This window comes from Cornus florida, unplaced genomic scaffold (assembly GCF_030987335.1).
Source record: "Cornus florida cultivar Cherokee Brave unplaced genomic scaffold, ASM3098733v1 CherokeeBrave_3.0.0_Hap2_Chr02, whole genome shotgun sequence".
NCBI lineage: Eukaryota > Viridiplantae > Streptophyta > Magnoliopsida > Cornales > Cornaceae > Cornus > Cornus florida.
The window spans coordinates 29,592,484-29,606,835 of record NW_026775572.1 but is presented as its reverse complement, the minus strand read 5'-3'; the positions used below and the strand labels follow the sequence as shown (position 1 = coordinate 29,606,835).

Sequence of the window (14,352 nt, the reverse complement as noted above, 5' to 3'; positions counted from 1 at the left end):
TGATGGAGGTCATGTCTATCAATATTAGCTTCACAAGAAATTAAACATGATCCAGACGGTGATAGATATAAACACTGATATTATATATGATGGACTTCATTATGAGAGTTTTCCAGTTGGGAAATTAATTTTGAAGATACCTTGTGATCCTGTTTTTCAGAGAATTGGTTCTAGTGTGTCTCCTCCACTTATATATAACTAGTAAAAGATCTTGGTTAAGTCCAGTACTTGTGGACTATTGGAGTCAAGTTAACTTTGAGTATTTGGTCTGGTAAATGTCTCAACGAGGCATGGAATTAGAAATATCATATATGTGCATCGCAACACATACTAGTAAACAACTAAGTCCAAACATCATATATGTACATAGCAACACATACTATAAACAACTCCCAAAATTCTTCAAATCAATATGAAACATCAAGCACAGAGAAAAGAGGTATTGCCTTTTGGTGTCGTCCTTCCCGTCATAAAAATATTATCAACAGCCCACATTTACAGAATACCATTTCTCAAACAAGGTACTTTTCTACAATTTTGCAAGGTTTACTCCACAATATACAACAGCAAACAAGCAACACGAGTAAAATGAGCTATCCAGTAATTCTAGCTAAATTGAATTTCAGTGTAGTGCAGACAAGGTAGTAATGCATGAAGATTACAAGCATAGTTCATCATGCAGCTTCTATAAGCGTATTACTATGATTATTGAGCACAATATCAACAACCCGAGAACATAATCTAGTCAACAACCCGTTGACAGCATGCTCCACTAGGTTGCCAATAATTTTTATCATAAAGATCAAAATTTTCACTTTCCCGACTACTCGGGAAAATTAGCCCGCAATAACTATGCCAAGCAAAATTAATTTTGGCCAAGTTGAGTGGTTTATTTCCTCTGCTTCCTGTTCAAAAGCTAGGGTTCAAAATTTCCGTTTCTTTTCTTTTCCCATGTTGTTTTGGCAACAAAAAGAGAGAAATTCCACAAATTAAAGGTATTTACTATATTAGAATGAGATTTACCAGTGAAGGTTTGGAAAGAGATCGAATGAGTCCGCTTCGAAGAGTTTGATCCCTGAGCAGCCCCCAATCGGAGATAGCTGCTGAGATATGGCGTGCATCGAATGCCATACACTGGCTTATCGTAAGCTATCGTTCGTATCCATCGGTCCAGCAGACCCAGAATCCTAGCATACTCGATCGAAAAGCATTAAAAATATTCAAAACAAAAGCAGATTACAAATGCGTCTGAATCTGACTGTTTGAATGGAAACTATTTTCTCGGAAAATCTACCCTGGAAAGAGAAATGCATTATGTTTGTGAGGCTTTACCTTGCAGAAGATGAGTCCACCCGATTTGTTGATGATGAAGAGGCTGAAAATTGCAGGCTATTGTTTAATTTCACGAAACAGTTAATAATAGAGTTTTTGAAACCCTAGCTACTGATCTGGTTTGCTTTGAGCTTCAACAACGTTAAACTATCTATCAAATGGGACCAACTGCCTGCTAAAGCTGTGACGACTGACGAGTTCGAGTTGGGTAGTTGGGGTGGGAATTGGGTGGGCATAACCCGATTTCCAAATGGGTTTTCACATAAATGGGTAAGGTACCGTACATTTGAGAATGGGTTTAAACGTTAAAGTTCAATTTTAATTCCAATAAAATTTGACTAAATATTTTATTCGCCCAAGCGTTGAAAGGTAAAATTATGGAGTATGATTTACCGTGTATTAATTTAACTTTGATAATATTTTAAGTTCTATCTAAATTTTAATAGAAAAAACTATTATTAAATTTTAATCATCAAAAGTTTCAAATAAAATTTTACTTATCTAACTAGCCGAGGTCTCATCCCTAGTTGGTATGATCCATCCGGGTCGGTTATATACCCAAACCTACAAAAACTGTATGTGTATATGTGATATACAATTATACATACATACATGTATGTGTGTGTGTATGTATCGGTATGAGTAGTGACTGACGATAGGCCACGCCTCTTCGACTTGGTTCGTTGTCACTATAAAGTACAAACTACCAAACTTAGCTCAATACAACAACTCTCTCTCTATTTCTCTCTCTAAGAAGAAGAATGGCGGTGAAGCAGAATTCGAATCCAACGGTGGCGATCAACAACCTCAGGTTCACCTACCCTGGAATCGACGGCCACCCTCCGCCTGGCTCCACACCTCTGATCGATCATTTTACTCTCACTCTCAATTCCGGCGATCGCTGCCTTCTCGTCGGATCTAACGGCGCTGGTTCAATTCCTAACTTTCCTGATTACTCTAACCGCCCGTTTGGTCGCCGAGAAAAATGAAGCAAAAGAAACGAAAATTTATCGTAAAACCGTTTTTAGCTTTCGTTTGCATTTTCTCAGCAACCAAGCAGGGCGCCAGGGCGTATCTGAAATTCTCATCTCTCCATGAGTTTCGCTAATTGGATTGATGTAAATGTGACAGGGAAAACCACAATTCTGAAGATATTGGGAGGGAAGCACATGGTGGAGCCAGATATGGTTCGTGTGCTCGGAAGATCGGCGTTCCATGACACCAATCTCACGTCCTCCGGTGATCTCTCTTATCTTGGTGGCGAGGTTTGTATTTTTTTGTTTTATATCACTTAATTCTATGAATTATATACATTATTTATTGGTATGTATGTTTGAATAGCTGTATGATAATTGATTTTTCTGCTAGGCATTGTAAAATATCAGTTGGATGTTTCTGTTATTAGTTGTCTGATTCTTTGATAGCAAAAAGAAGTTGAACTTATGTAAGGTTATCAGTTGGTTATGCATTTGTTTTCAAGTTACAAATGTATGATTTCCTGTTTCAGGGATGAATGATATTCAGCTGGAAGATCCAAATTTTTATTTTCAATTTTTTTTGGGCCTTTCTCAACCAAAATCTATAATTGATCCAAATTATAAGCCTTAATCATGAAAAAAAGTATTAAAGTGGTCTAAATTTCTATCTTTTATTTCATCTGAAATTTTCTAAATATAGCTTTTTTTCCTTTTTCAATGGGCCATTAGCCCAATGGTGTAACTATAGCCTCTCCTCCCTCAAAGGGGAGGTGAGGGCTTCGAGCCCCATGGTGGGCAATTTGTGAAATGTGTGTGTGAGTCTTACCTAACCAAAAAAGACCCTTTTTTTTATTTGAGGTGCTGGCTTCTTTTTTGGGGTTCCTGATTTTCCCTGAATCAAATCTAATTTTACAATGTTTCAGTCAGTTCTGTATTTCAGATGACAAAAGTTTTGGAATTTCGTCGGGTCATCTATGGCGTCAAAAATATTATCTAATTGTGAAAATTTTTAATTTTTCCCTTCCAGTGGAGGAGAGAAGTGGCTTTTGCTGGTTTTGAGGTTCCAATACAGATGGATGTTTCTGCTGAGAAAATGATATTTGGGGTAGCAGGAAGTAATCCTCAAAGAAGAGCTGAACTTATCAAGGTAAGATGCCAAAGTCTTTCTTGTGAGAGTCTTCGACTTTATACGCATAATTTTATATGTTGTGTGCACGTGGTTCTAGTGATAAAACATGATAAACTATTTATTAAAAAATTAGTAAACTCATAAATAAAGATTCCAGAATGAAAAATCTTCTCTAGACCGAGTTTGGGCTAATTGAACTAATTTTCGTAATGGAAATTATGTTCCTAATACGCAGCGTTCAACTCAATTCAACTTAATTTGTACCAATTATGGAGTCATACATGAATCTTGGTTCATTTTTTTGTTCCATCTGAGGTCACAACTTTTATTTTAACCACATGTTATCATTTATCTCACTATCTCAGTTCATGTTAATATTGGTCTTCCTCTTCGCCTAATGTGATCCTCTACACACACCATGTCACTCTTCTTCATTAGTGTTGTTAGTCTTTGTGTACATAACCAAACCATCTTAATGATTTTTGTCACGTTATTTCCAATGGTGCTACTTCAACGGTTTTACAAATGCAAGACTTCAAGTTCCTATGGCAGATCACGAGATTCATATCTAATTCTACTTTTTATTTTTATGATCTTATCATACTTCTATCTCTGCATCCGTAGTTCGAAGAAGTTGTTTCTTAGGGACCCAATATTTTGTTTCATGAAGTACAGACCCTCATATTTATTTTAAAGAAATTACCTTCAATTTTAGAGGTGTCCGATGGTCACACAAGAAACACTTCACCATCTAATACATCACACTTTGATTCTATGAGCAACATCACCTTCAACACTCTTATCTTTGTGACTATTATAAAGTCTTTGCTTTTAAATTTATTGACTCAATTTTTACTACATATGTATTTTCATTTCACATATTATGTTCTCATTCTAGTTATCTTAAGCCTCTTAATTATAGTCTCTTCATATTTCTAATTTGGCATTTATCTCTGCTTTAGTTTGACATCAAAATAATATCATCAAATATCATATAGCATGGATTTTCACACTAAATCTGTCTTATCAGTCCATTTATAATTAAGTGCTGAACTTTATTTAAGCCTATAAGCTATAGTAACTAAAATGTCACTTCTTATATTATAGCCTTCCATATTGTAGTCATGCTTCCATCATACATGTTTCCTATATATTTTCCAGAATTGTACTCTAATATTCTCGTCTAGTCCTACTTGGAGTGCATAAATATTAATGAACATATAAATTGGTGTTCTGTTTTTCATGCAGAACTGCCAAAAGACTAGGGAAAATTGGAACAAAGTTTGGTGCGACGTCATTCTGTATATGGATTGTTCAAAATAATCAAGGAGAAGAAAAATTTAGATAAATTTCAAAAACAATAGTTTTTTTAACTAACTACGGGTTAATTGCATTCTTTAGGATGGTAAAGAGAAGTTAAGAGTAATGGTTCTTTCCTCTGTGTGTACATTTTTGAAAAACTGACTTTATTAAATTTTGGGGCATGGTCATGTCTCAACCTGTAATCCTAGGCAATATGTTGTTTCTCAAGTTATAATCAACTTACTCCATAACTCAATAATGTAGGTGCTAGACATTGATCTATCTTGGAGAATGCACAAGGCATCTGATGGTCAGAGAAGGCGAGTGCAGATCTGTATGGGTCTGCTAAAGCCATTCAAGGTATCTTTATCTGTTGCATGACATTTAAGTTTTCAGATGTTTACATTTTAACCTTTATTGGCTAAATTCTTGAGATCTTTTTTTAATCCAAAGTTGCGCTTCTTTTTATCTAGGTTCTTCTTCTTGATGAGATTACGGTTGACCTCGATGTGCTTGCAAGGGCTGACCTTCTGAAGTTTCTCAAAAAGGAATGTGAAGAGCGAGGTGCTACAATTATCTATGCTACACATATCTTTGATGGTCTTGAGGATTGGCCATCACATATTGTATGTAACAAATTCATTTTTTGTCCATGTTTCATATCTAAATTTCTGTTTTTTTTATTCTACATAGTTGTAAAAATCATTATGTTGTTTTTAGGTTTATGTGGCTTACGGGAAGTTGCAATTAGCAATGCCAATGGACAAAATTAAGGAGACTAGCAATTTGTCACTAATGGTCAGTTTCCTTGGTCTTTTAAACACTAAAATCCTCCAACTATAGCACCTCCAGTCAGTTTGGTGTTCATTAATACTGTTGGATTTACATTTATGCAACCAAAAATATGGATATGGTGTAATATCATTATTTGCATGCGAGGTTTCTCTTGATTTAGTCTTCCACTGGAAAATTTTCTTTGAATTTTCATTATAAGTAATTTGTTGAAGTTATTATACCAACCTGTTGGGTGTATGTATTGTTTATGCCTCGTGGGAATGGAATTGCATTATTGCAGAGAACAGTTGAGAGTTGGCTGAGGAAAGAAAGAGATGAGGAGAGGAAAAGAAGGACAGAGAGGAAGGCAAACGGTCTTTTAGATTTTGAAAAACAAGTTGAGGGCAGTCGTGTGACTGGGGATCCAGCCCAAGCTGCCATCCGTGCATTGAACAATGGTTGGGCTGCAGGAAGGCTGCATTCCACCATTGCTGGTGAAGAAAATTTTGTCCTGAGCTCAAACAGAGTTCTGAGGCAGTAGTTATATTTTTACTAATAACAAAAACCTCCAAAAGTTGAGGTGCCGAAGTGGAACAAGGTTCATATTTCCTCCTATTGCTCCTTCATTTTTATTTAGTAGTCTCTACTTTCACACACGCGCGCACACATACATAAAAAGTAAAAGGAGTCTCATAGATTGGTTCATGATTAGTATTGTGCTTCCTTCTGTATCAATTTGTAATTCATATATATCTTCTCCCTAATGTTAAGTTGTTATTTTGCATTTAAAATAACAGATAAAATTCATTATTTTTTTCCCACATATTTTGCGTAATACTTGTATGAGAAACTAAGACGCTGTTTAGGCTCTTATGAATTGGAATGAGAATAAAATTCCTAATGTAATTTTGTCTATGCTTCAAAAGTATAATTATCTTGTATTTGCAAATATTTTCTGGGTTTTCTCGACTATTTTGGAGGTATTTACTGTCACACAAATATGATGGTTGGGAAAATGCTTTGTTGAGTACAAACAATAAGTTGCATCAATACCACTCATCCAACATTTATAAGTTGCAGATTGGAAGGTCCTCAGAGCCTTACAATTCAAAGCCCTTTAGCAACTAAACGTTGCACTACAATGTGATCTGCCACTCAAATCTTCTGTGTCGCATTGGTTTCTGATTGTTTGTAAAATACAGTAAACTGGATCGATCATTGTGGCAATGGGTAACCAAGTTTGTGGCTCAGTTATTGCCATTTACCAACATTCCAATACTGTCTTGTGTTATGGATTCTTGTGCCACGTGATCAGGATGGAAAGGGTCTTGGGTATATAAAGTTGAGCATTAACACCACTTGACAGTTCAAACGTTTGGTTGAAGCGTGGAGTATCTAGCCTGTGACAAATGGTTTCAGATGACAAATGGTTTAAGAGGCCAAATGCTCACACTCGGTTGTTACTCTGTCCATCGACCGGGTCCCAACGATGGGTTCAACAATCGTCCCAACGATGGGTTCAACAATCACCCCTTGTCTTGGTCGTTATTGGGTCCATTGATCGGGTCCCAATGATGGGTTTAACAATAGGCTGTTGCCTCACATTGGGCTGGTCTTGATTATTATTGAGTCGAAGCTATGTGTTTTTACATTGGGTCGTTGCTGGGTCCCAGCGATGTGTTTCGATTATTACTGGGTCTCAATGATGGGTTCTTGTCTCACACCGAATTCAGTTGGAATCCAGAAAGAAAGAACTTATGGATCAAAGTTAGAATTCCTAAAAGAGCGTGGAATTCCTAGAATTTAGCCATTAATGAGAATGCATAAATTTTGTCTATATATAGGAAAGTTTAGGAGTGAGTGAAAGAAACTGCTCTGGACTATCTAAGAACACTCTTTAAGTATTTATTAACTCTACAATCAACTTGCTCCAAATGTCGTACAATTTTCCATTCTCTCTACACATTAACCGGCCGGAAAATGTTCAAGTCACCTTTGGGTACAAATGGCCAGTAATGCTGTGGCTGGGCGTCCTCTATTCACATACCATATTTGGATCGTCTTCGTAAATAGGTTACTTTGAAAAGTCAATTTCATGAAAAAAAAAAAAAAAGGCTCTCAAAGGAAGGTCAAGTTCAAGTTGAAGGCACGTGTATGTATATATCAACTATGAAAAGTCAATTTCATGTAAAAAGGGAGATAATTAATTTCTTTCAAATTATTGAGAAAAATTGAAAGCTATGGTCAAATAATGAAATATTTCAAATCAAATATTTTACACACATTTTGCCCACACCTTGTTCCCACACTTGACATTGAAAAATCAAAAAATTGACGGGTAATTTGCAAACGCTATGGATATTACGAAAGGTTAGCTGCGAAAAATTTAGTACAATGGGGTTAAGTGCCAAAAATGAAAAGTATAGGGGGTTATCTGAAATTAACCCATAAAACAATAAACTGAGTACAACAAACACATCATTCTTCCATACGATTAATGAAAAAAATTCAATACACCAAGAAACACAATATCAATTTTATTCAGACATTCTGCTTAAGAAGTCATTGAACATCATGCCATCTTCTATGCCTGCCAAAATAAACAGAATTACTAAAACAATGCCACCAAATTTATATTAGGATAGAAAGTCAGCATTTATTGTCAGGAGTGTCTAATTTTAGTGTCCAGAGACAACCTACCTTGTTAGCAATGTTGTTGGAGAGCCAGTCCAGTCCCTCGTACAGACCCTCACCGGAAGTGGCACACGTGCTTTGGATATACCTTAAAAAAAAAAAGACGAAAAAATAAACAACATTTGTCATGCTGTGAATTTGGGAAATTCATACACACATACAGAGAGAGATTTGTGTATCAAAAGGTACCAGTGTCGTTGACGGAGGGAGTGAAGACCAAGCTTGTCAGTGATCTCAGCAGCATTCATGGCATTTGGAAGATCTTGTTTGTTTGCAAAGACGAGCAGCACGGCATCCCTCAACTCATCCTACACATGTCAAGAAAAATTGTCACTGACAATAACTTTTATCCTGATAGATTTGAACATGATTAGAAGACCATCCGTTGTATAAACATTTTGACGTGTAGAGTGTCCAAAAGAATTTTTATACAGAGGCCATTGGATCAAGCATTTTTTCCATACAAAAGCAAGGATCAAGCATTTACCATTATGAGGGAAATGACGCTAAGCTATTAATATGAACTGTACATCATTTTGTAACACATAATACACAGTAGAATGAGGTGGGCATGCATGTAGTAGAAGAGGTTTGACAAATTTAAGTACACATCCTCTAAAACCATTTTCTAGTTTTAAATTTCCCTATTTCCAAATGCATGCTAACATTCATATCCTGTATTCTAATAACTAATAAGCTTGAATACTGACAGGGAGCACTTGCGAAAAAGTAAAGTTCTCCATTACCTCATTCAACATCCTGTGCAATTCGTCCCTAGCCTCAACCACACGGTCCCGATCATTGCTGTCAACCACAAAGATGAGTCCCTGTGTGTTTTGGAAGTAATGTCTCCACAAAGGTCGAATCTGGGAACAGAACGCAAAATATATGAGATGCCAGTGTGCAAAAACTCCAGAAAAGCTAAAAAAAAAATTGGATTACAAAAAACAAGCCAAAGATGGCACAAAGATCAAGCCTTGGCAACTAATCTGATACAAAATCAGAGCAAATAAAAAAAATTTGTTCACAAAACAAGATATAGACACCAATTAAATTACAGAGCAAATGCTTTCATTTTTAACTTCTTGTAGGAGTTTGGAATTATCAAGTTTCCTGTTTCAGACTCTTACTGTTCCTTATCCATTTTTTCCCCAGAAACTGTCATACAACTTTCTTCCCAATTTTAATACAATGTTAATAATTTAAGAAGCATTCGAGTATTTAGGAGGTTAAGCAATAACTGCCTATCACATCAAGCTATATATAAAAGAGCAAATTCTTCTAGCTAAAGTCACTAATCCTAAGACACAATGTTGCAGAGCCCGTGCCTTTTGTGAGACAGATGACATATTCTAACTCTATTTTCTTTTTCTTTTTTAAAGCCCCTATGACCTATGTTCATGGACTTGGGTCATGTGTCGGGTGCGTATGTCTTTTTTTAAGCCCCCATGACACACAGACACCATTAAATATTCACATTATTTGGTATTTGTATTTTCAAGAGTAAAATAATATCTTTATGTAACATAGTATTCAATATAGGCATTTAACTAAATTTGAAGCAATAAAATAATAAAACTAAATAATTGGACATGCTTTCTAGGTGAATGTCCATTGTCCAACCAAAAGTGCCGGAAACATATCCCATATTCATGTCCGAGTAATGTGTGTTGGGCACGGGTAGTTCACCTACTTTTGAAGAGTCCATGTAACATAGCCCACACCCCACATTCAAATATATTACATGTATTTATATTAAGTGTATTGAGTGCAATTATTTGTCTGTGTTCCTTGAATCCCAAACATAGGACATGAGGACACGGATTACTTGAAATGTGACCAAAGATTGAATCCGTGCATGGACATTCCCAATTCAAATATATTACTATGAGGTGATCTATATTTAAAAATAAAGTCCAGTGAAATTTAAAACTAAATAGAATGTTTTGGAAAAAGAGACTCGATTTTTCCATGTGATGAGTTGGAACAACCCTTTGTTGCTATTGAATTTGACTTCCTCCTATTTTCCATCATAAGATCCGGAAGATCAACATGTACAATTTAAAACCCACAAATGATAGGGAAAAAAAAAAAACGAAAGAAAAGAAAAGGGCATGAAGTTCAAATAACATAAAATGCACAAAAGAACATAAAATCGCGTTTTTAATATAATCTTACTTATCAAAAAAAAAAAACATAAAATCCACAAAAGAGGCAATTAAGCTGTACACTATTTTTAAGGGTCTCATCATGAAAGATTATCAAGACTTCAGTCCAAGAATAAAAACAATATTCCAGTAGAAAAAGGAAAAATAACTCTGTTTACACTGTCACATACCTTGTCCTGACCACCAACGTCCCAGACAGTAAAGCTAATGTTCTTATATTCCACAGTCTCAACATTAAATCCTGGTTAAAAATGCAAACGAGTACAATCAGCCAAAACTGGAAAATTCAATAAGTTCAATTCGTACATACTCAAATACTAGTGGGCACTGAAGATGGATAGCCTGTCCATGATAAAAAACCGGACACAATTGAAACAAGTAGGTCACAAGTATTAAAATTCAGAAATAGAATATCATAACCAAGAAAAAGAGAATGCATCCCACTAAATGAACTTCAAATTTTCAATAATAAACCAAAATAATATGCAGGAGATAGATAATTTTTCTTCATCATCCTTCATATACAGCGCGAATTTCTCCATCAATTTAGTACCCTTTCACATAAGACTTCAAACAGATATACTCATGATAAGTAACTATCTACAACTAATAAGGACCAGTCAATTTGGACTTGCAAGTCCAAAGTAAAAAAAAAACTAAAAAAGTAGAGGACACAGCAGCCCTTCACATGTGGAATCGTCTCTTTTGTCCAAGGATGCCTACTTATCAAAAAAAAAAAAAAAAAAAAAAAGATGCCTAATCGCCGGACCAATCAATTTTTTTTTTTTTGGGGGGTGGAGTTAATATATAAATATAATTTTCTCCTTATATTTTATAAAACAACTATAGAATTATGATTTTTTGTAATTTCTATACAAAGATTACCTAGTAGGTTAGATGAAACAAAACAAATATCATTTAACATTAATATATTATATACTCTAAGTCTCTAATTATATTTGGCTCTTTACAGTTACATTCTTATCCTGTATTATCAATTGTCAATTACATACTTGACTTATTGGTGATCATGTGTGCATTTCTTATGATTTTTCTTCAAAAATAATACTCCCTCCATCCCAAATTAAATGTCCACCTTCCATTTTTGGCTATCCCAAAATAAATGTCTCATTTGAAAAGTCAAAGTACTATTTTTTTTAACATTACCAATTTAACCTTCTTGCATTGAACTTATAAAAAGTAAGCCATCACATGTTGTGGACCCACTATGGACATATTTGGTAAATCATTCACTACCAATACAATAAAAAATATTAAACCCTATCCTCTTAACCTTCTTGCATTGAACTTATAAAAAGTAAGCCATCACATGTTGTGGACCCACTCTGGACATATTTAGTAATTCATTAACTACCAATACAATAAAAAATTATTAAAACCTATCCTCTTAAAAAGTTAGATTCCCAAAAAGGACGTTTAATTTGGGACGGAGGTAGTAAGTGTAACACTTTTGGGGGTTATGACCACATTGTTTCAAAGATTGTTAGATATGAATACTTTTAAAATGTTTTATTGCTACATAAGTTTTGTGTTGAGTAGTGTATGAAATGTGTCGGCCAAGTGTCTAAAATAATGGAAATTATTATTGAATGATACACGTTGATAAGGTATCGAATATGTGTCTACAAAATCTCCTTGAAGTGCTGGTGTAAGGTACGGTCTAGCATAGAGAATACACACAAGCATACATGCATCATTGCCCTACAATCCAACTTTTATTCCTTTTTCAAGGGAGTCGGGTAAACTTACCTGGACAATCTTTCAAACAGAGGTCAGACATCCTAGGGAAAGTGAAATCAGTCTAGGAGGCTTTATATATATATATATATATATATATATATATATAGATAGATAGATAGATAAATAGATAGATAGATTGCATCTGAAAATGTGAGTTGGTAGCACTACTAGGGAACACGACATTAAGATAACATACCGATTGTAGGAATTGTAGACAGGACTAATATTAATCTAATTCATTGATTGCATGCTCAGAAACATACCGATTGTAGGAATTGTTGTAACAATCTCTCCCAGCTTAAGCTTGTACAATATGGTGGTCTTACCCGCAGCATCAAGACCCACCATAAGTATTCGCATCTCTTTCTTGGCAAACAACCGACTGAAAAGCTTGGTGAAAGACAACCCCATTTTTCTGTTTGCTGGAACCAAAAAATACAAGGGGCAAACTCAATCTACAATGAAGTACAAGTAAAAGCATATGTCCAGGGTGCAATTTATAGTAAAATTAGCATATCATGTGCACAAAAAAAGAAGGTAAAAAAAAAGAGAGGAAGAAACTAAACAAATATAGTGAAATATGAGCAAAAACTCAATATGGTTGTTCCCCAAAGAAACATTTTGTGGATTTATTAAAATCAAAAGGGATTCCTAAAAACAACAGAAACTTTTGCTCCTGACAACATTATGAATTTAGAAACATCACATAAGAACCAGATAAGCTTTAAACTCAAAAAGTAACAGCAAATTTTAGATTCAAATTTATTAAAAAAAAAAAAAAAAAAAAACCCATATTCCTATTTCTACACATTATCACCATAAACAAAACTGCACAGTGAATTGAACCTGAGGTCCTCTACCCTACCCTCCATTTGAATCTTGGACACCATAAGAGGTAGTAAATGTTTATAGAGGCATCAAAAATAAATCTTCTATTCACAATTACAATGAAAGCTTTCCTTTATAAAAGAAAAAAGCAATTTCATAAAAGGAACAAGAATACAACAAACAGAATCTTTGAAATTGCTGTCAAATAATTTGATACCAAAAGATTGATAAACGCAATACAGTCGAAAACTAATAGCAATAAACACCACCTTAAAAAACACTTGTTGAGAAAAATAATAATAAACAATGAAGAATACAAACATAAATACAACAGATAAGTATATGAACACACAATAAGCATACCATTCGAAATACAACAAATGTAACAAAAAATAAAAATCGACCCTAAGCAAACGGACGCCACAAACATAAATGATATATTGAAAATCACAAAATATGAAATGTACAATTTACATTAAATTCGCATCAGTAACATTGCGTCAATAAAAATACAAATCGAGACACAAAATAAGCCATAGCTATCTATACATATACACACATTCATAAGAAGACGACGAATGAACCAAATCAAAAAATAATTTAAATAAATGAACTTTAGAAAATTTACAAAAACAAAATACTTTCATGGAAATTTTAAGATGCAAATCCGCTCAACAAGATACTGATGCTGATCAGCGTTGAAACAACATCAAAATTCACAAAAACAACCAAATCGAAGACGAAAATGTACCTGAATTTCACGAGAAACAGCCAAAACGAGAGTCGAAAGAACGCGAGCTCTGTCACAATAGAAACACGAATCAGATCTAGCACTATCCAGATCTCCAATACACATATATTCATATGTATATATATATATATGTAGTATGTGCATCTGCAATTATATATATATATATATAAACTTACAAAATATAAGGCTAAACTTGGACGAGTAAAGGAGGGCAGATCTAAAGAGACTGCCCTCACGAAAGCAAGTTTGTAGCTCGACGATTTGAATATGCGACCGATCAGAAATATGAAGATCCCGTGAATCTTAGAGAGGGGGAGAGAGAGGATTTTCTTAGGAATATATATATTTGCGGAGGTGATATTTTGTCGGGGTGAAGAAAGGCCTGTGGGCCCAATGGCAGCAGGTCTTGGACCAAGCCTTTGCGAGTTGAGACCCAATTTGGCCCGCATTATTTTCGAACATGGGCCACTGGTTCAAAACTCTAATTTGACTTTCAACCCAAGTTAACTATCCTAGTCAAACTCATCCTTATTCTTTTACGTAAGAGACCTTTATCAAATGTTGATAAATAAATCAAAATTGATCTAATGAGCTTTAAATTACATTACTTGTATAAAGTGATTTATCTTCAATTGT

The 14,352-nt window shown here is 34.7% G+C and overlaps 2 protein-coding genes across 2 annotated transcripts; one reads left to right on the top strand and one right to left on the bottom strand.

The window, feature by feature from the left end:
- Positions 1-2,042: 2,042 nt before the first annotated feature.
- On the top strand, positions 2,043-6,420 carry LOC132294526 (ABC transporter I family member 20). The gene is made up of 7 exons (XM_059792419.1): positions 2,043-2,262; positions 2,464-2,597; positions 3,337-3,456; positions 5,005-5,100; positions 5,214-5,366; positions 5,461-5,538; positions 5,816-6,420. The coding sequence occupies exons 1-7, from the start codon at positions 2,094-2,096 to the stop codon at positions 6,053-6,055; spliced, it is 990 nt and encodes a 329-aa protein (XP_059648402.1). The 5' UTR covers positions 2,043-2,093; the 3' UTR covers positions 6,056-6,420.
- A 1,494-nt stretch (positions 6,421-7,914) lies between these two features.
- Positions 7,915-14,053, bottom strand: LOC132294527 (ADP-ribosylation factor-like). Its single transcript, XM_059792420.1, has 8 exons — positions 13,893-14,053; positions 13,717-13,765; positions 12,401-12,559; positions 10,547-10,617; positions 8,955-9,074; positions 8,398-8,516; positions 8,215-8,296; positions 7,915-8,104 (listed from the first exon to the last, which is right to left on the bottom strand). Exons 3-8 carry the CDS (start codon positions 12,546-12,548, stop codon positions 8,099-8,101), a joined length of 546 nt encoding a protein of 181 aa, XP_059648403.1. The 5' UTR covers positions 12,549-12,559; positions 13,717-13,765; positions 13,893-14,053; the 3' UTR covers positions 7,915-8,098.
- Positions 14,054-14,352: the final 299 nt, after the last annotated feature.